General features: G+C 41.2%; 1 protein-coding gene across 2 annotated transcripts in view; it reads left to right on the forward strand.

Annotated features, from left to right (window-relative positions):
- The first annotated feature begins 5773 nt into the window (after nucleotides 1-5773).
- EZR (ezrin) overlaps nucleotides 5774-20828 on the forward strand; it is a 19747-nt gene continuing 4692 nt past the window's right edge. The window contains exons 1-6 of one of the 2 annotated variants that reach the window (XM_010284897.1): nucleotides 5774-5852; nucleotides 12096-12191; nucleotides 12995-13269; nucleotides 14085-14168; nucleotides 14768-14914; nucleotides 18074-18170. In XM_010284897.1, coding sequence (XP_010283199.1) covers nucleotides 5790-5852; nucleotides 12096-12191; nucleotides 12995-13269; nucleotides 14085-14168; nucleotides 14768-14914; nucleotides 18074-18170 — 762 coding nt within the window. In that variant the 5' untranslated portion in view covers nucleotides 5774-5789. Of the gene's footprint in view, nucleotides 5857-12095; nucleotides 12192-12994; nucleotides 13270-14084; nucleotides 14169-14767; nucleotides 14915-18073; nucleotides 18171-20828 lie in introns of both variants that reach the window. The other variant, XM_010284898.1, reaches the window with a different exon arrangement.

Genomic DNA, 20828 nt, shown 5'->3' on the forward strand with positions numbered 1-20828 from the left:
GATGAAGGTGCTGAGTCCAACTGAGAGGGAAGTTGTGCTTTGGCAATTCTGCACCATCAAATAGAGCTGATAATTTGCTTGATATTCATGACATTGCCTCCTACTTTAACAGAAGCTATGGAGAATTTAGGTGCACAGCTTCTCATTCAGTGGTAGTTTCATATGGTGCAGTTCTGTTGTATACCTAGTCTATGTCAGATGGGACCACATCAAATATGTAACTAGATGAGGTTTGATCCATCAGGCAGGTTATTCTGTCAGAGAAGCAACAGAACTGGCTCTAAGTGCTGTGTTCTTGACATGTTGGTGTTTGTAATTGCTAAAGAATAATGTAATAAATTGAAGTAATATCTCTCCAGTTGCTTGGGTTATTTGTGCTACTTACCCTCCCAGAGTTGTCCCTTCCTCTCTGCAGCCTTTGAATCATTAGCCTGTTGCCTTAAGTAATTTGTGGGGGACAGAGAAATGCAGATGCTGAAGTGTTAGCCGATCATCTCTTGAGTTCTGGAGTCTCTAGGATTTTTTTCAATCAATTTTTAATCAAAGTTGAAAATTTTACCAACAGTTTCCAGGAGCTGGGACTAAGATTACTCCATCAGTTATATCTTTATTGTTGGAACCAACAAACAGTAATGCACGGAAGGTGGAAGACTGAGCAGCTTTAGTGCCCAGTAGCTGGTGCTGCTATGTGAAATTGCTTTTCCTATTACCAGATATCTTACCACTACATACATCTATGAGCAGGTCTGGTTGCCAAGTTGAAATGACATTACGTTGTCCATGCAGATACATTGCAACTCAGAGCAAAAAGCTTGCCTTATTCATTACAAGTACAATAGTAGTTATTGCTTGTGTGGCAGGAGAGTAGACCTGCAGAAGAGAGGATGCAAGCTTAATACTACTGCTTTCTTAATAGTGTTCTTAATACTACTGTTTTTTCTTATTTGTTGTTAAGACTGCCATATTCCTTCAGCACAAGCATGTCCGTGTGCTATATGGCCGGTTTGCGTATGTGTGGGAAACCTTAACAGGCCTGCATGCTGTTTTTTCACAGTATGTGCTGTGCAGGTGCAGCACTTCAAAACCCCTTATCCCCTCTGCACTATGCAGTTGATCTGCTTACATGTGCTAGATATTTGCCTGGGACTTCCAGTCATCCAGTGACTGAAGAAAGAAGGCATGCCTGTCTGGGTTTCTCCACTGTGATTCTAATTGCCACCACTTGGAAAGATACTTCACTAGCATTTGCGCGTGTAAGCCTGCTATTTAAAAGACTCTGGTGTTTATCCCTCCTTGGAAAGAGGAAGAAAACATTCCTGAGCATGGTCTGAGGCATTTAGGTCTGTATAATGATATGAACACGTTAAATACTGGTTTGTCTTGTGTATATGGGTAAAAGTCAGTATTTACTGCCCCTTATCTTATGTATTCACTGGAAATAAATTGTATGGTATTTTAAATGACTTGCACAACTTCATGGTTTCACTGAACTATTTTATTATGCAAGTGAACTTAAGGGGTATTGAATTTCATGCATCGGGATGTGAGCTATCCATGATGGCTTAGTGTGTGAGGGCTGTGGGATTTTTTCCTGTTCTGCCTTCCTTGTCCCCTTCAGAGTAGGATGTTTTGTAGTGGAGCTACAATATCAGGAGCGGGATGGTTAACTTCAAAGATACCTTGTTGCCTGCAACCAGAGACAGGTTCTGGATCAACAGGCTGCAGCTCAAGAGTCAGACTAGGAAAAAAAAAAAAAGACTACTTTGTGCATGCAGTGTCCAACACACCTGGAAACTGTGCATTTGTGAGAGGAAGGGATTGAAAAGGCAATGTCATCTTGGGTTCCTATCTAGGTCTTGGATCTCACACGGAGAAAATGTTGTCACAGCTGGATGGCAATGTATTGCCTCCTTAAGAGACAATGTTTTCTGAATGTTTTTCAAGTGGCATTTTAATTTTTGAAATTAGGTACTGTATGGTGCACAGTCTCTAAAAGGCTGCAGTGCCCCATAGATTGATCTACTGACTTAGTGTTAGAAGAGATGTTGTCTTAAGAAAAAAAGAGAAAAAAGAACAAATGCATGACTTCTTCCTTGCTTTAGCAATGCCCTGATCTTCCTTGCTTTCTACATTCTAACAACTGTAACTTCTAGTACAAGAGCTTTCCATAGGACTAGACTTTTTAAACTGTATTCTGAAGTTCTCTCTAGTTTTATCTTTCATCTTACTTCCACTCTCTTGTCCCAGTTGGAAATGGAGGTAACGTTACAGTCTACCCTGAACAGTCTGAAGTCATGGAATTAGTGTTCAGTCATTTAGTGTAGTAAGTCCTTTGGTTTCTGTTGTATCTTACGATTCATGGGGCTTTTTTTCCTTTTAATGCAAATGGAATTGTCTTTTTCAGTTGCATGTTTTTTTCCGCTCTGGATCAAATTTCTTAGCAATTTTATGCATCCTAAGACAGGGGAAGAAATGTTTTTGTACACATAAGCGAACCTTCTAAGGCCCTATTTGTCATTCATTTTAAGTATGTTAGTCTTGGAGATAAATGTGTAATCATAAAGTGTTACAGCATTGGCCTATTGAGAAGGAAGTTCCATCTTACTGTGTAGGATTTTTAGCATGCTATGTGTATTTAAAAACCTTTATTTCATGTATAACAGCCCTGTGTTCTGAAACAATTAAAAACTGCTTGCTTTTTGGTTATGGCTTCAATTTTGTTTTGGGGTACAGCCAGGATTTGGTAGGGGTCTTACAAATGACCTGCCTTGCCTACACAGGGTGAGCAGGACTTCACTTGTGAAAGTTGTCTTAACTGTGTCTTGCTTTTTGTTGCTGGTAGAAATTAGTCTGAGTTGTTCTCTCTTCCTCCCCAACAATATATAACCCTTTGATTAGCACCTTGGGTTTTGATTTAATTGTCTTGGTGCCATGGGGAATTTCATGTGGTCAGAGCTGAATGCCAAACTGATGGTCTCTCAGCCTAACAGACATGACGGTTTCTTCAGATTGTCTAAGCCACGGGTTTAGGTGAGTTAAGCTCTGTTTGCCTGCTTCACTACCAGCTTCTCTGTGGCTAAAAGCTTGTGTGGAGTGGTTGTAGGACATCCAGTTAGAAACACTGTTAAAACCATTATGTTCTTCTTGAAATCAAGGCTGAGGTTTGGAGATGAGAAGCAAGAGGACGTAATATGGCAGGAAGGAGGCTGGGAGGCTTTTCCCAGGGAGTCCTCAGCTCATTGAAGTGACAACTGCTTGAGGCTCTGTCTCTTCTTGCTCTGCCTGTCATGTGGCTAGCAGCTTGTCTGAGGGGACACCAGGGAGTTCCTCTTTATCCTGCTGGTTGTGCAGCCCTTTAAGAACACAGAAATTAACCTTTACCACACACCCAAGTGTCCTTGAAAGCTTTTTGGATAACCAGGTAGTCATGTTCCTGCATGGCTTTAAATGATTGAAGTGGAAAGCAGATGACTTCAATTTTTGGTCTTAATACTAAAATAATTCTTAAAAGATGTAACAGGTAGATGGCTTTATCACTAAATAGCTGGCTATGTAGCTGATCCTTTAGGAAGGGGACTGTATCCAAAAGAGTCTTTAAGGGTTGGAGTAATACAGGGTATTCCCCTATACTAGGGCGTTTACCCTTTTTCACCAGCAAATAATCACTAAGGAGAGAGAGTAAAAGACAAGTGTACTGATACTGACTGGAATTCTGTGCTCAGCCAACTTCCTGCAGGTTTTCTGGTAAGGAGTGGGAAGCACATCCTTTCAACTTCTTTAGCTTGTAAATTGATACTTATTTTACACCCACTATGGTGTTTCAGCCAGAAATACAAATAACTTGCGCAATACGAAACCGTGGATTACGAGCATATGTTTTCTTGAAGTGGGCAGAAAGGATTAGAATATGATTAGGGATTTGTTGTCAAGAGGGATTAAGCAACAGGAGCTTTTTAAGGTCGCATCTTTGAATTGCAGTCTGGCTGTTCCTGAGAATTTGGTATCTGAACTTCCCCTCCCTTCCTACACTGAAAACACTATTTGGGAAACCTTTGGTTCTTAAGGCACAGGAAGAAAGCCTTAAGCACATTTCCATGCTCCATTATGGATCCCAAACGCTACAGCTAGGAAAAGGAGCTCTCAGAAAACCTTTCCTGCTTGTTCTTTCTTGTTGCTTTTAGAGGAATTTTTTTTAAAAAACCCAATTTAAAGGACGTTGCTTTATAAATGCAGCTTGAAAGTGACAAGGCACCTAAGCAGTCATCTTCTCTGGTTCAGTTCTGGGGTTCCATGACTTGGAAACTGCCTTCAGTCATCTTTCTATAGGAGGGTCCTCTGTCATCTGGGAGAGAGTGGGAAAAAGAAACATCTCTGTAAAGGTTAAAAGACACTTCATGCCTTCATGTCTTGCTAAAAAAGAATGCAAAATTTTCTAATGTATTTGACAAAACTAGCTCAGGCAACTTTTTTTTCACGGTTCTGTGTTAACTGTAGCATTGTTTTACCTGACATTTATCCTAGATTTTAAATATACATAATTAAGTGGCTGGAAACTGCTGCAGTGTCAATGTTTTGTAGTGAGTGATTCTATTCCTCTTCTGCCCTTTCCTTTCATTTCTTCAAATGTGTACCTCTGTGCTGAGCACCAGTGCTGCAGCTGTAGCAGGCTCTCCTGGTCTGTTAGCTCTGTCTGTGATGCGACAGTTATAAAATGTTGGGAAAATGTAATGAAATTTTACCTGTGTGTAGCTTGCCTGTTGTCAGGCCTTGTATTTACATGTCCATTTTTTCTTCTCTTTTCTTTAAAATACCAAGCTACGAATCTAACTTGTTAGTAGAACTATACTACACAATCATCCATTTCTGGTTTGTTTGTTGTTTTTTTAATTTGCTTTGGGGTGGTTGTTTTTTGGAGACCTAGTATAATATGGCTAGCAATAGACTGTTCTGTAGTCAGAACAGTTGGAGATAATCCTTTCCTGATTTGCCATTTTGCTAGTCCTTATGCTGTTCCCTGCAAGCTTGGTCGCTGCTTTTGTTTCCAAATTAACTGCTAATAGACTTTTTCAAGTCACTAAACACTCTTGCCTTCTGCATACAATAGTAACCTCTGGCTTGCAGTCTACTTCTACCATTGCAGTAAATCTGGTTATGCTGTTTCTTCACTAACAGCAATAGCTTAGTGAACTCTTGCCCTGTAGTATCATTTGGTACCCATAACTGCTGTTTTTATGTGCTGAGTAGATTTTTATGAGAGGATGAATGAATGTTTTATCAGGTTAATGCTGATTGCTTTGTAAGAATAATCTGCAGCCTTTTGCCTTTAAAACCTCAGATTAATCCAGCTCTAATATAAATGGAAGTTAAATTATAAGTCTTAAATTTAATTTAGTCATTAGGGCTTTTTGTAATCCAAGGGATGGCCTGCAGGCAGCTGTGCCGCACAGTCACAGGAGCCTTTATTCCAAGGAGGTTTAGACCTGGAAACAGTCAACTCTAAAATGCCCTCTTGTTTAACTAGAACCTCAATCCAATCCCATGTTGAGTAAGAAAACCTGTAGAGCAATCTGGATAAGACAGTGAAGTCAGTGCCCCAATTAAATTTGCTGGTGTGATAACACAAATCTAATTGGGGCTTAAGTGTGTATATTTTAGAGGTTACAGTAGTGCATCAAAGCGTGGAGACTGTATTGTACACAAAGTACTATGTTAATGCTGAGAAATAGCTTTCACTACATCTTAAACAATACTTTTGTTTTTCTCCTTAGATCAACGTTCGAGTTGTTACTATGGACGCAGAGCTGGAGTTTGCCATCCAGCCAAACACTACAGGCAAACAGTTGTTTGACCAGGTCAGTGAAGGGTTGGTGTGGGCTCTTACTGCTTAAGCTTGGAGTACATTTCAGGCTATAGTGTTCTCTTAAGACTGGATTCCAAACCTGTCTTTCTTTTTTCCCCTCTACCTCCGAATCAAAGGGCAGTAGTCTGGACTATGATCTCTAAATTCCATTGCAGTAAAAGAAATAAGCAAAAATCCTTGCAGGTATGTTACATTCCAGTGAAACCTGTCTTCCTAGCATTGCTGGGTGATGAAGTGTCATAAGGGATTTAAAATGTCTAGACAGTGTATGTAGTGTGTAAAAATGCACCTCTTAATTTGAAATACAGCTTAGCTCTTACTTATTTCTTAAATTCTAAAGTTGAAATGTTGTATCTGTGCATAAAGCTCTTTAGAATCAGGTCTTCAGATGACTGATGAAGAAGATGTATGCATAGCTGCACTCATATAGGAGCTGAGTTGGAGGTAGCCACTTGCCACATGTGGAAAACCACAGGAGTTTGTGATCTCCATGCAGCAACTATAGCAATATGCCTTGTACGAAGTCCCTGTGCAGCAGTATGGAGCAGAGACTTGTCCAGCCTGCCTCCAGGGGTTCCCAGGGAGGTGGAAGTGGAGGGCATGAATAGCTGTCGTGGTTTAACCCCAGCCGGCAACTAAGCCCCACGCAGCCGCTCGCTCACTCCCCCACAGTGGGATGGGGGAGAGAATCAGAAGAGTAAAAGTGAGAAAATGTGTGGGTTGAGATAAAGACAGTTTAATAGGTAAAGCAAAAGCTGCACATGCAAGCAAAGCAAAACAAAGAATTCATTCACCACTTCCTATCGGCTGGCAGGTGTTCAGCCGTCTCCAGGAAAGCAGGGCTCCATCACGTGTAACAGTTACTTGGGAAGACAAAACACCATCACTCTGAACATCTCCCACTTCTTCTTCTCCCAGCTTTATATGCTGAGCATGACATCATATGGTATGGAATATCCCTTTGGTCAGTTGGAATCAGCTATCCCAGCTGTGTTCCCTCCCAACTTCTTGTGCACCCCCAGCCTACTCACTGGTGGGGTGGGAAGCAGAAAAAACCTTGACTCTGTCTAAGTACTGTTCAGTGATAACAAAAACATCCCTGTATTATCAACGCTGTTTCCAGCACAAATCCATAACACAGCCCCATACTAGTTACTATAAAGAAAATTAACTCTATCCCAGACAAAACCAGCACAGTAGCCAAGACTCTCCTCCCTTAGTGTTATTCTTCCTGCTATTGCATTAACAATACACAGGTTTGGAGATGGACATATAAAGGTCAGATAAAGACAACTAAAATAAACAAAGAGCACTTTCTAAAACCTTGTAATTCTTTTCTAAACTGAAGCAAGACCTAGATTGCAGCAGGAAAAATGAACTTGTTATTTTGTAATTTCAAAAATAATTAAAAAAAAAAAGAGAGCTTGCTTCTGGAAATTCCTCATGGAACCCTGAAAACTAAGAATTGATGTATGCAGGCTTCAGTTACATGTATTCAGCTGTTTATGAAGCGTTACAGCAACTCCTTTGCATTTCTCCCCTTGTCGCCTGCTAGCCTTTGATAGCACAGGGTGGCTGAGCTTTAACTCAAGTAGACAGATCTGGCTAAACAGTGTTTGTTCCTGCTAAGTTTTTGTTGGTACAGTTTCTCATTTCAGTGAGTTAGCTAGAGCTTGCTATGCCTTGTGGCAATTGTGCAGATTTCCAGTGAGAACTACTTTGTAAACAAACAAAAACATTTAGTGTGTTCTTGGAGGGAGTGAAAGGAGGAAACCAAATTACAATCACTGCAGAACTCCAGAATACAAAAGAGTACTACAAATTATGTTTATCATTAAATATAACTTAATTCCTTTTGATTATTACCAATGTGGGTTAAACATTGAGTATTCATTGATTGGAAATTTGGTGAAGCGCATATGAAATGGCTGCATTTTTATGGAACCAGCATTTGGAGTTTGACCTTCCATTCGCTACTGACCACCCTTGCATCAGGGTAATTTCCTGCCCCAGCACTTCCCATGTTAACCCAAAACGGAGAACTCAGGTTTCATCTCTGAGGGCACAAAAATCCAGATGACTAAAAGCCAAGTTTTTAAAAGCAGTGCTTTAGATCAGACAATGTAAGTATGTCCTATGTTCCTGATGACAGGGATTCAACAAGGACCCTTTTTCTCCCCCATATATTCACTAATGTTTACATGTGTTAAGAGTCAGGTTCATCTCTCTGGCAGAAGAGGAACTATTTTCTTGACCTCCAGCTGAGAGGCACAAAATCCTGAGAACATGGAAAAAGGCGGGATGCTTCAGATTCAAGATACTTCTAGCTTGCTGTCTAGGTAGTTCTGGACTTCTGAAGATTCTGCTTGTTGCAACATGTATTGCACTATTTGGATAGACTATCGCCTCGTGAAGACTTGCTTCTTACATCCTATGGCTTGAGTTTAAAAACCTGTGATTGGAAATTCTTATCCCTAGTCCATACCTTTTTGGGGTGCACTTCTGCATGTCAACAGAAGACTAAAGTTGAAGTGTGCAGCATAAAACTGGGGAAGGTGAAGACTGTTTAGCTGCAACTGTTGTGACATCCTCTCTTCACTTCTGCTGTGCAAGCCTTTTACTGGGCCCTTATCTCAGATGAAGTTTACACTCAGATAAAGCCTATGGAGGCAACAGGTTTTTGAAGGTATGGGGAGTGGCCCAACTTGAGCCGCAGAACCACTGTGGGGGGAAAAGGGCATTGAAGAAGCAAGCTTTTTTTAAAAACCACAGGATGATTTGTTGGCCTGCTGTCAGCTAGCAAAACTACTCTGGCGGTGTCCTTGTGCTTTAGGCTTTGCTAGCATAAGCATATCCTGCATGTAAGTTGGATTATAACACCTTTTTGTAGAAAGGAGAAAATAGTGGAAACCTGTGAAAACTCAGTTCAGCTCTGCTCGAGCCAGACCTGTGCGGAGTTTACGCTGCAATGGTCTGAAGTGCCCTGAAAAGCAGCACAGTGGGCTCTGCAGCTGGTTGGAGTACCTCCCCACGGCTGGCACAGGCAGTCAGGTGCATTCTGGCCACAAGGAAAAGAAATTCAAATGGAGGACAGTGTGCCACTGGCAGTTTCTGGGAGTGAATGCATTTCTGGGTAGAATGGGCAGACTTAAGGTTTCCTGCTTCGTGCATTTGAGGTTGGGGGGGGTGTCTCCCATCTTGAATATAATGCCTTGGTTCTTAGTTCTTCCTTGCTTTGATATGGAGGAAGTTTACAAACCATTTCACAGAATACAGGATAAAACATTCATGTCTTTATTCTTCATATTGGAACTCAAATGGTCAAATTGTGAAGTTTAGCTTAATACTTTCTCCTTCCTTGCCTTTAGGTTTTGGGAAGAACTTGAAGGGTCATAACTTCTGCAAGCTTCTGCAATCTAACTTGATTTATAGAATAAGTGTACTTTTTCTCTTGTAAGAGACATTCAGAGATAATGACCTGATAACTGCTTGATTTGTGCAAGTTCTTACTTTAACAAAATTGCAACACTTTTTTTGTGCAACAGGAAGTAACACACTCAACATACCCCTGTGCTTTCCTGCTAGATTGAGTAAAGCCCAGTTCTGACCCTTCTAAAAATATGTCTAGCTGTCAGAAACTTGTCTGTTCTGTAGTGAAACAAGCCACTTTGGGGGAGGAGGGAAAAGGAATTTTAGTCAAGTAAAGGCTGAAGAATTTTCAGACCCCAGCTCTTTTTTAAAAAAAGCTGTTGTGTATGGAGTGGTTTTGTTTGTTGGGTTGGTTGTTTGGTGGTTTTTTTAAACATAAACTCTAGTTATAACTAGTTACTTATGGCCCTGCTGAAGTGGAATATATGAACTGTAGCCTACTGAATATAATGTCTAGCTATGAAGCTGTGCCATTTCCTCAACTAGTAGGCACTGACCTCTTTATTCTTAAAAATTGTATTTGCTTACTCACATTTTCCATATTACTAAGCAATTTTCTTGGTCCGCTCATATCACTAAACTTTATAAATTGCCTGTTACTCAACAGTGTCACACAAACAGTAATTCTCAGATGATGCATTTTTCCTCATCCCCCTTACCAACCCTGGGAAGCTCTGGCTTCTAAGTACAGACTGCTGGCTTCTAGCTCAATGGTAAGCAAATTTAAGGGATACTGCAGCAAAAACTAATTGAGCATCCTAAAATCATTGTTTCTCTCAAGTCTGCTCTCCAGCCAGAGTGTCTTCAGCAATACTATAAATGGGGAGGGTGAAGAAGAACCTTGTTTGACATCTCGAACCTGTTGAAGCCCATGTAACTACACCCTCTCGAGTCTGTCACATTTTCCTAACTTGCAAAGTAATTTTTAAAAGTTCTTGCCTTCCACTCAGTTCAGCTCCCTGTGGTCATGCCCACATCAATTTTTTAGGGGCTACTCTGCAAATAACATCAAGGAAGTGATCCAGATATCCGTGTAGTGGATCTTTCCAGATCTCAGCTCTGTCTAGAACACAGTTTTACAGGTAGATAAGCTAGCAGCAACCTACCGGGCTATAAGAACAAGCAGTCAAGAGTAGGAGGAGGTTGGGAACTTGTTAGGCTATCTCTTCCATGGAGAAAAAGGAACATGTCCACACAGAACTATTTTCACTAGTAAATGTGCCATCCAGTCAACAAGGGTGTTTCTGGAACTTTTGTCTCATTGGTATTTACAATATATGAAATTAAATTAAAATTGTCCTAATGTTGGGCCATCAAAATAATATATAATAATAATATTTTGTCCTTCAAAAATTTGTGTGATTTTGAAAAATGATACCCTTGAGAATACTTGCAGCTTGTTTTAACTTTCAAAACCGCACAGGGAACTTATTGCAGCAGTTGTGTGAAGCAGTTGTGTGAAGCAGTTGTGTGAAGCAGTTGTGTGAAGCAGTTGTGTGAAGCAGTTGTGTGAAGCAGTTGTGTGAAGCAGTTGTGTGAAGCAGTTGTGTGAAGCAGTTGTGTGAAGCAGTTGTGTGAAGCAGTTGTGTGAAGCAGTTGTGTGAAGCAGTTGTGTGAAGCAGTTGTGTGAAGCAGTTGTGTGAAGCAGTTGTGTGAAGCAGTTGTGTGAAGCAGTTGTGTGAAGCAGTTGTGTGAAGCAGTTGTGTGAAGCAGTTGTGTGAAGCAGTTGTGTGAAGCAGTTGTGTGAAGCAGTTGTGTGAAGCAGTTGTGTGAAGCAGTTGTGTGAAGCAGTTGTGTGAAGCAGTTGTGTGAAGCAGTTGTGTGAAGCAGTTGTGTGAAGCAGTTGTGTGAAGCAGTTGTGTGAAGCAGTTGTGTGAAGCAGTTGTGTGAAGCAGTTGTGTGAAGCAGTTGTGTGAAGCAGTTGTGTGAAGCAGTTGTGTGAAGCAGTTGTGTGAAGCAGTTGTGTGAAGCAGTTGTGTGAAGCAGTTGTGTGAAGCAGTTGTGTGAAGCAGTTGTGTGAAGCAGTTGTGTGAAGCAGTTGCTTCCTCTAACCAAATAATCTTCAGTGACTGGCAGGCAAGATGGCTTGAGCCATTAGTACTGGTACTGGTAACTAGTTGTAGTTATTACTAACACTATTACAAACTATCTCCCACCGTAAGTTTTGGTGAGAGAAGTAACCTGTCTGCTTTATCAAGCACAGTTTTAAGAAGGACCAGTAGGTACAAGCAAGCAGAAACCCCACCTGCTGCCAGTATACCAGCCTAGCAGTTGGTGGCCCATAACCTGCCCCATTTCTTCCCCAGTTTCCCAGGTCCCCAGTGTCATCTTCTAGGAACTGGGTGGAACAAGTAGATTAGGACAAGGGGTAATGGTTTTAAACTAAAAGAGAATAGATTTTGACTAGATGTAAGGAAGAAATTTTTCACAGTGAGGGTGGTGAACCACTGGCACGAGTTGCCCAGAGAGGTGGTAAACACCCCATCCTTGGAAACATTCAAGGTCAGGTTGGACGGGGCTCTGAGCAACCTGATCTAGTTGAAGATGTCCCTGCTTATTGCAGGGGGTTGGACCTTTAAAGGTCGCTTCCAACCCAAACTATTCTATGATTACAATATGCCATTGCTGTCACCTGCTATGGTAACTGTATATCTTTGTCTACAAGATGAAATTAAGAGATGCTGGATGAGTAGGTTTATGCTGTTGCCTGCACTCACAGGTGATGCAGGATTTGAGAGGACACGTGGACCTCAATTGAACTGTTACCTACAATAACTTTTTTTTTTTTTTGACCTTTCTGTTTCAGGTAGTTAAAACCATAGGTTTGCGAGAAGTGTGGTACTTTGGTCTTCAGTATGTGGACAACAAAGGATTCCAGACTTGGCTGAAGCTTGATAAAAAGGTACCAGACTTTGGGCTAATTGCAGAACAAAGGTTAAATCTTACCTGATTCCTGATGTTTTATTGGCTGCAACTTTATAAACCTTGTACCTGTTGTTGATTTTTCCTTAATTCTCATAACTCCATGATTATTTTTAGATAAAATGGGAACTGTTTGGGTGAGGTGTGGCATGGTGGAAGTTTGCCCTTTCTCTCTGTGTGAATTGTAGAAAGCTTTACAGCATTTGTCATATGTACAGCAGCAGCTTGATATGGTACTTTGGGTAGAAGCAGCTATTCTTACTGTGTCTGGAGGAATGTCTTGGCTAGCAATGGTTTTAGCCTCTGCTTGTGCAGGATCAATTATTGCACTAATCAGAAAGATAGGTCACTTCAAGGCTGGGCAGTTGTAACAGAGCGCAGGTGTCTCTGATGGGCTCTCGTTTGTGGACTTGTAATTCTTACGAGAGTATGAACGTTTTTTCTTGATGGGGCAGTCAGTGACATGCCTGTTTAATGTCAGAGGGCTGTTCTCTGTCAAACGCATACGATGCTGGATGGGTTTGCTATCTGATATAGCATAGTAAATCATTCTCAAGTGACTAAGGTTTGCTGTGCAAGCAGAATTTTACTGGCTTAGCTGGAAAACGTAATGCTTTTCCTCTGTGTTTTCATACCAGTAAACAGCTGGAATTAAGGAATGCCAGTAATGAGTTGCCAGTCACTCACCTCTTAAGGCAAATGCCCCAAATCCCTTTTTATGTGTAAAAGCAATTTATTCTACTGTTTGCAACCCTGCTCAGTGTGTGTTGCCTCTGTCCTCAGGTTTCTGCTCAAGAAATCAGAAAGGAGAATCCTCTCCAGTTCAAATTCCGTGCCAAGTTCTTCCCAGAGGATGTGTCAGAAGAGCTGATCCAGGACATCACGCAGAAGCTCTTCTTCCTGCAGGTGAAGGAAGGGATCCTCAGTGATGAGATCTACTGTCCTCCTGAAACAGCAGTACTTCTTGGCTCCTATGCAGTGCAGGCCAAATTTGGAGATTACAACAAAGAGGTGCACAAGCCTGGATACCTCAATTCAGAGCGTCTGATCCCCCAAAGGTGAAGGAGTTGGTTTATGCAGCCTCCCATTTTTGGTTGTGGTGTTGTTGTTTTTAAAAGTCAAGAATTTGCATTCTAGTTATATACAGAGAGTTTCACTGATAGCGATTTTTTAAAAATTGAACTGTATGCATTGGAGGTTTTTTCCTTTTATTTCTATCTGTCATATTAGGGCATGTTTTTGTGCTCTCTCCTTGGGCTTGTTAGGCAGAGGAAGTATACTTTTGAATTTGGCTTTTGTTTCCTAAACATTGTTGCCATGCTGGTAACTGGCAGTATGAATGTCTCCTCTTAAAGAAGAAAAGAGCAGCATTCGGCATGTGTTGTCCCTGAAGAAGGTTAGGTTGTGTGTCCACAATCCTAATGTGTGGTCCTAAAAACCTTGTATCTGGAAAGCAAATCTTGAGGCTACGTAGTCCATCCCCACACAGGATAAGTGTATGTTATCAGACAAATGACTTCTGTTTACACTCCCTGATGACACTCTGCACAGTGTCTAATTCCAGGAATGACACTGACTTTTGCTTTGCTTTAACACTCTGGTGTCTGCAGCATGTATGTGGTCCTTTTGCAGTGTTCTGCTTACTCCTCTCATGTCTCTGGTCAGTGACCAGAAAGGCTTTGCAGGTTTCTTGTTCATTCAGAATTACTCTGCTTCACTGAGTACATCTTTGGGCTGAGTAGTATCTTCCTCTTCATTTCAGTAAGGCTTCATGGGTGGGACTGATTTTTCAGTAAGACTTTAGCAAAGATCAGCATCAACAGATACTGCAGAACACAAAGACTAATCTGGCTAATACCTCTTTCTTGTGTAGGGTGATGGACCAGCATAAGCTCTCCAGAGAGCAGTGGGAAGAACGGACACAGGTGTGGCACGCTGAACACAGTGGCATGCTCAAGTAAGTGTTTTGTCTCAGTCCCTACGCCAATCACTTTGTCACTGGTTAATTACCAGCTTGCAGTTCTACAACGAGTTTTTGAAATAGACTCCAAGAGTGGCCTGTGTGGGGGAACTCTTGGTGTATATTTTCTAGTCCAACATCAAATCACATGCTAAAACTCAATAGGATTTTCACATTCGTGCTGAGAACAGTCTCTTGGATGGCTTCCTGAAAATCACGGGCCTAGGCACAGTATATCCGTGATGACTTTGAATGGGGAAAAAAGTACAGGTGTGCATCTAACCTTAAGTTCATTGAAGCATTTGCATTCGCAGATGGGGAAAGTTCAGGTACTATACCTTTCCCACTGAGTGTACCTTGAGACAAAGATGAATGCTGGAAGAGATGAAAGCTTCTAATTTTCTGTCCAGAAATACTAGGGCTTGGTAAATGGGAGTACTCTGTGTGTCTGTGTTCATAGGTGTAATATCCTAACTCCTAAAGTGAATCCCAAATGCTGAATGTTCAGTTTTAACCCTTGTTTGATGTCTTGGTTTAGGAAAAGTTACTTGTTTCTCTTGACGACTAACATCTGATCTCCTTCCTGTCTTAACTAGAGAGAATGCCATGCTGGAATACCTGAAGATTGCTCAAGACCTGGAGATGTATGGAATCAACTACTTTGAAATCAAGAATAAGAAAGGAACTGACCTTTGGCTGGGGGTCGATGCCTTGGGGCTCAACATCTATGAAAAGGATGACAAGTAAGACTTTTTTTTCCCCACCTCTGATGTTCCAGAGTGAGGGCTCCTGTGGGAGCCAAGGAACATTTATCATTTACAGGATCAGGGAAAAGTTTAGAACTTGCTCATGTTCGAATTTTGGATCAGTAGGTGAAGCTGTGCTAGGAAATGAGCTTTCATCATTTATGCTTTCATGACTTTCCTGACCCTTGTAGCCTGACTTGTTAATGCTACCTACCATATAAAGAAAGATGTCAGTTGTACAATGCCATCTGGTAAATCGTACACAGTTGTAGAGCTGAACTCTGAACTAAAGAGTTTACCAAGCTTTTCCTTGAGTCAGGTTGCCAGGTATGCCAGCAGTGGATACAATACAAAAATCTAGATAGGCTAAGATATCTGCAGGGTGTTTTGGACATCTAAGGCCATTCCTACAATAAAGTTAATGATAGATGTGTGTACAACTGCCTGGTTTTGGAAAAGACAGATTATGGGGTGGACATGAAACCAAAGCTGGATAACACCCAGAACCCAGGGAGGAGTTTAACCTATATAGTTACCATGAACGAGGAATGAAATGAGGTCTTGCTGAGGTACGCATAGTTTTAATCAGCCCTTCTGGTAAAGACAAAGCCATTATTAATTGGATAGTAGGTGGGAAATGATAGACTACATCTATAAATAAACATAAAATGAAGATGAGAACAGCTGTGTCTAAGCCTGCTAGTCTCTTCTAATACCGCACAACTGAAGGACTGAAGAGGAGTTAGAATAGACATTTTTAGATGAAGCATTGTTGTCTAGACTGCTGCTTTCCCCCCCGCCACGTCCTAAGTCTTGGTTTCATGTCACTAATCTGTAACTGACTGTCATTGTCATACAGAGGGGATTTCACCTGTTCCATGTCTTTGCCTCCAAAAAGCTTTGAATGCAACCCAAATATTAATTGGAACTCTCTGGAGCTTCTGTTAAGACGGCAAAGAGAAATGCAGTCTTTTCTGCAATGCTAACGTGCTGTCACTCAGAAAACAAGGAGTGTCACTTGAAAGAAAAAGTAGTTTCGCTCATGTAATACTTCAGTCTTGAATGACTAGTCTTGCTATGTAACCATGGTCACACAAACAGGTTTTTCAAGCTGCAGAAGCAGAGAGAGTATGGCCGCTGACTGTAAAGAGCTATCAAGAGCGTTTGCAAAACAAATACACTGCTGGAATAAACTCTTTGTTTCTGCTGTAACTCTTGCTACTATGTAATTAAGTCTTTTGACCAGATATGGGGACTAGAAAAATGGTAATGTGTACCTCGACTTTAGTTTGTACGTGCAAAACTTGGGGACTGGGGCAAAGGTGAAAATGCAAAGATTTCATTGTTGAAGTTCAAGCTGGGGAAAATGAGACTGCTGTAGGTGTGTAAGCCTCCGTACTGCAATGTATATCGGTGTCCTACTTCTAGGTATTTTCAAGTTTTGTTTTTTTTCTCTGCAGTAAAGAGGAGAATCTGCAATAGAACTTATTAATACATGAATTATTTTAGTTGTCTGTCATACTGTATTATCTAGGGTTGAAACTCTTAAGTTAATATGATGGAGGCTAGAGTAATTACTTAATCTTAGTCTAGTAAAATAATTTTCTTTGCAGTTCTCACTTAATGTTACACACACATATACTGTTGCATAATCTTGCAGTTGAGTGAAAGGTTAAGGAATGGTAAGTTCCAAAGAGGATGTATTTTATTCTTGATGTTTGATTTAAAAGTGAGCAAGCTTTTTCTCTTATGCTTGGGCCCAGTGAAATTGAGCTATGTGGTAGCTTTCCATCTTTGTGATGTTGAGGCAAATTCCTCCAAAATTGCCAGTTTTTTCCTTAACCAGTGAGCTTCGTAGTAAGGATTCTTACAGAGCTCAAACGGTTCACCGTGAGGATACACATTTCTCTAAGTGCTAACCATTACTTATGTCTTCAAACCATTTGCTAGAAATAGTTGTCAGCACTTCAGTGTGTGCCAGACACACATGTATTGGAGGAGTCAGATAATAAGAAGATTGCTTGTTGGTATTATTATTTATGTAAGACACAATTCTTAATTGTTAACTGCCAGGAATACACCTTCCCTTGATAAGAGAAGAATAAAAGAATAATAATGCGATATTAAACATAAAAATTGAAATATTGGTGGGGGGGAATAAAAGGAATTGGTTACAGTCAAATACACCAGTCCTTGTAATACTGGAACTTGCTGCAGAACTGGGCAGGTATGTAAGGATGAAGTACTGGAATGGCTCAGAAACATTTGATCTCCTGAATAACTTAATGCTTTTTATTAAAAAAGAGTCTGGAGAAATTAAAGCAGAGGAAAATCTTAAATGATTAACGAAGCTCAAATAAGTAATTTTAAACAGACCAACAGACCTGAACTCCTAGGCAGCAAGGAAGAGCTGGGAGTCCGAGTCTTGCCCTTTGCTTCGTAGGGGTGCTTGCTTTCCAATGGGAGAGAGCCACGTGGCGCAGCCTCTTGCATGACCAAGGTGTGAAGTTCTGCTTCATGAGTAGTGGGATGGGCTTGAAAGAGCAGTTTGCATGGAAGGAGGGAAGAGGGCTCTTTGTTACTAGTCTTGCCTGTAATCTAGGGGAGGAAACAAAGGACAAGAAATCTGTTTCTAACAACTGTGTGTGTGCCTGCCTAGCACTTCAGTAGTGAAGGCAGCATGGAGGTAACTGGGCTAGCTGTAAGACAGCAGTGTAGACTTCTCTGCGGGTGCTAGAAGGTGTTGGGGAGTGGCCACGTTACTTTGGCTTATGCCGCCCATTATCTGCGAGAAGCCTCCTGGAAGCGCAACACGTACACCTAAAGTCTGGACGCTGCAGGTTTTAGGCCCTGATTTCAAAGAAATGAACTTAAAGTGTAGGTGTTTGGTAAAGCTGAATGTGTGTCTTCAGTAGAGACCATCCCTATTGCACAGCCAAAGGTCAGTAGGGTGGCTGATCGCAATGAGAAGAGATAGTACAGGAGGTGACTAGCCATCTTTCCCTCCTCCCTGTGGGTTTTTGGTTCAACTACTGTCTTCTGTCCATTGGGAGAGCTGTATGAAGTGTTGCATCCCACTAAGTCTGTGTGTTAGAAGCAACGTGGGGGAAAAAAGTTCATTGCAGCACTTCTTAAAAATGTTTCTCTTCTTTCCAGGCTGACTCCAAAGATTGGGTTCCCCTGGAGCGAAATCAGAAATATCTCTTTCAATGACAAGAAGTTTGTTATAAAACCTATTGACAAGAAGGCACCTGTAAGTGTATATATATATGATGGATTCCTGAATACTGCATGTGAACAACTAATAGTGTTTCATGGCAAAAGAAAGTAGTCTTTGGAGAGGAGAAAGCTGCAGATATTCTAGATGCAAAATGAGCCTTATTATTTAGGGTGTGTTTAGAGCTGTCTGTTTTTCTGTGCAGCATAGATAAAGGGCTTATGGTGGTATTTAACGTGGAGAAAACCAAGGATTTTACAACTGCAGAGTCCTGTTTTTCTAGCAAACTAGGTAGCCTTATGCTTAAACCTGAGATTCTTCTCTAGTTCTCTGAATCTTCTGTGTAGCCAGATTATACTGGAACTAGTCCTCTCCCCATTTCTTTTAGTGCATGAAAGCTGGTGGGTAACTTTTGTTACTCATTAAAAAAACCCAAAACAACCCAAACACAAAAATCATTAAAATGCTACTGCAAAACCACATGGATACACATAGCTTCCCATCTTAATGCTCACTTCCATGCCACTAAAAGAGTAAAAGCCAGTTAAGGACCATGGTGTTCATTGACCTTCTTGGTTACTAGGGTAAATGGCAAGGATATGATTTCTGTGGAGAATTGAAATGTAGCTGCCTGTGACTTGCTTTTCAATGCTTACAAACATGTTTTCAGAGTTATTTTAGTGAAGAATTAGCAACTTACTTAGACCTGTTGAGAACATAAAGTGGAATAACTGGTATAGGTGGATCTTACTCTGTCAGTCTTGTGAAACTATTGGAATAATTGAGAAAGGCCTCCTCTTCCTCTCTTCCCCCACCCCAGTGCTTGGCCTTGGTGGGTAAGTACAGCCCTGAGAAATAATAAGCAGTTTGGCTTTGGCAAAGGGTGATGGCTTATAAATCTCTCTAACAGAAGAAGATCCTCCCAGTGGTCTAAAGGATACTAGCACACAGTGTTCCTCCGGATTAACAACCTGGGCGTTAGGGGAGAGGAGCTTCTTTTTGTGATGCTGTTAATGAAAACCAACAAAACTCCACAGACACAGGAAGATGGTCGGTCAGGCATGCTTTTCTCACTAGAAGAGCCTCGTGGACATGTACACATTACAAAATGATTGATCTCCTGTTTATGGATCACAGCTTTCCATCAACTCCCCAACAGTAAATCTGACTGAGTTTGAAATGGGAGACTTGCAAGAGGCTGATATAGAAAGGTGTTAACATTGAAAAACTCAAGTTACGTTTCCTCCCTCTGTCTCAATTGTCCTTTTCCCTCTGGATGGTGTTATGTTTAAAGCTATGCCTGAAAGAAGTATTTATCTGGACACTAATTCTGAGCATTCAGGAAGTTGTTTGGATCTCTTCAAATGCTTGTGCCTCCTTTTAAAAAGGCAAGTATTAGAACTAAAGCAAAATACGCAGTCTGCCCAAGATGTGGGTTGGAAGCTCCCTTTTAATTTGGAGGATTCAACATGTCAGTGTTTAAATGGACACTAGTGTAATGGGTAGAGTCCTGTGGCACCTTGCCCAGAATAAGCTTTTTAATTTTTAGGCCTGTCTGCTCACATACTCTAACATCTTCAGCACATTATCTTTTAAATATGAAGCTGCAATGCTCCCAGTTGTGCGAAACCAGGGAGAGGCTGGGGATGAGGAAAGGGGGTGGGGATTCTTTTACATTCTTATGTGAATATTTTGTCCCTTGGTTATGGCCTTAAATGACAAACGCAACCACCGTCCATGCCCTCAGTATTTACTTCCATGTAGGTGAACCTTGCCTCATGATAGGACCTGCTCATCACAGTGTACACAAACTGTTTTTAAAAACACTTGTCAGAAGCAGGAGGTTGGATGAATAGCTTACAGGTATGGTTAGCAGTGTCAGACCTGTGCTGCTCGGAATGGCTCTGGCAGGACTTAGCAGGGGAGCACAACACACCGCGCTGACTGTGTCTCTTGCAGTCAGAATGTGAATTAGGAAAATGCATTGAAGAAAACGTGTCTTTGTCAGTATATTCGTGTTCATCCTAATAGTACTTGGAGCGCTTTTCATTGCTTCTAGTGTGACTTCTAGTTTCTTTCTAGAAGTAGCGACAACTCGTGCTTCTGAGCTCAGGCAGTTGAAAACATGATTACTGCTGCCATGCAAAAGTGTAGAGCCTCTGTGTGCCCCTTCTCAGTTCCACTTCTTGCCAACAGTGAGGCAATCCTTAGGAGAATGATTCTAAGGAATGGGTGCTGGCTTATGGTGGCAGCTTGCCCACTGCCCATATCACTATCCACATAGTACACAAAAAAAAAGGGCACAAAGATGCAGAGCTTGTTCACTGTGGAAGTTTGGGCTGCATTGTAAACATATGTGGTTGTGGGCTCAGAAAGATCATCAGGCAGGTAATGAGCTTGTCCCTCTGTATCCCTTTCTTAGCAGATTTACTTCTAGAAGCTCCAGCCTGGTGTGTAGTTTCTGTAAAAGCCTGGTTATAACACAGATAAACAGAAATATCGAGATTTTCTTTTTGCAGAACCGGAAATTTTAGAATATCTTGTGTTTTGTTACTGCCTAAAATCCAACATTCAAAATAGCCCGTATTTTTGGTGGTTCAAAAAACCCAGCTTTCATTTGATGGTCTTGTAACAGCCTAGGTCAACTTAACTAGGAAACGCCATGGAGAGGAAAGAATGATATTGGAAGGTATT

This window comes from Phaethon lepturus, unplaced genomic scaffold (genome assembly GCF_000687285.1).
Source record: "Phaethon lepturus isolate BGI_N335 unplaced genomic scaffold, ASM68728v1 scaffold8604, whole genome shotgun sequence".
NCBI classification, from domain to species: domain Eukaryota; kingdom Metazoa; phylum Chordata; class Aves; order Phaethontiformes; family Phaethontidae; genus Phaethon; species Phaethon lepturus.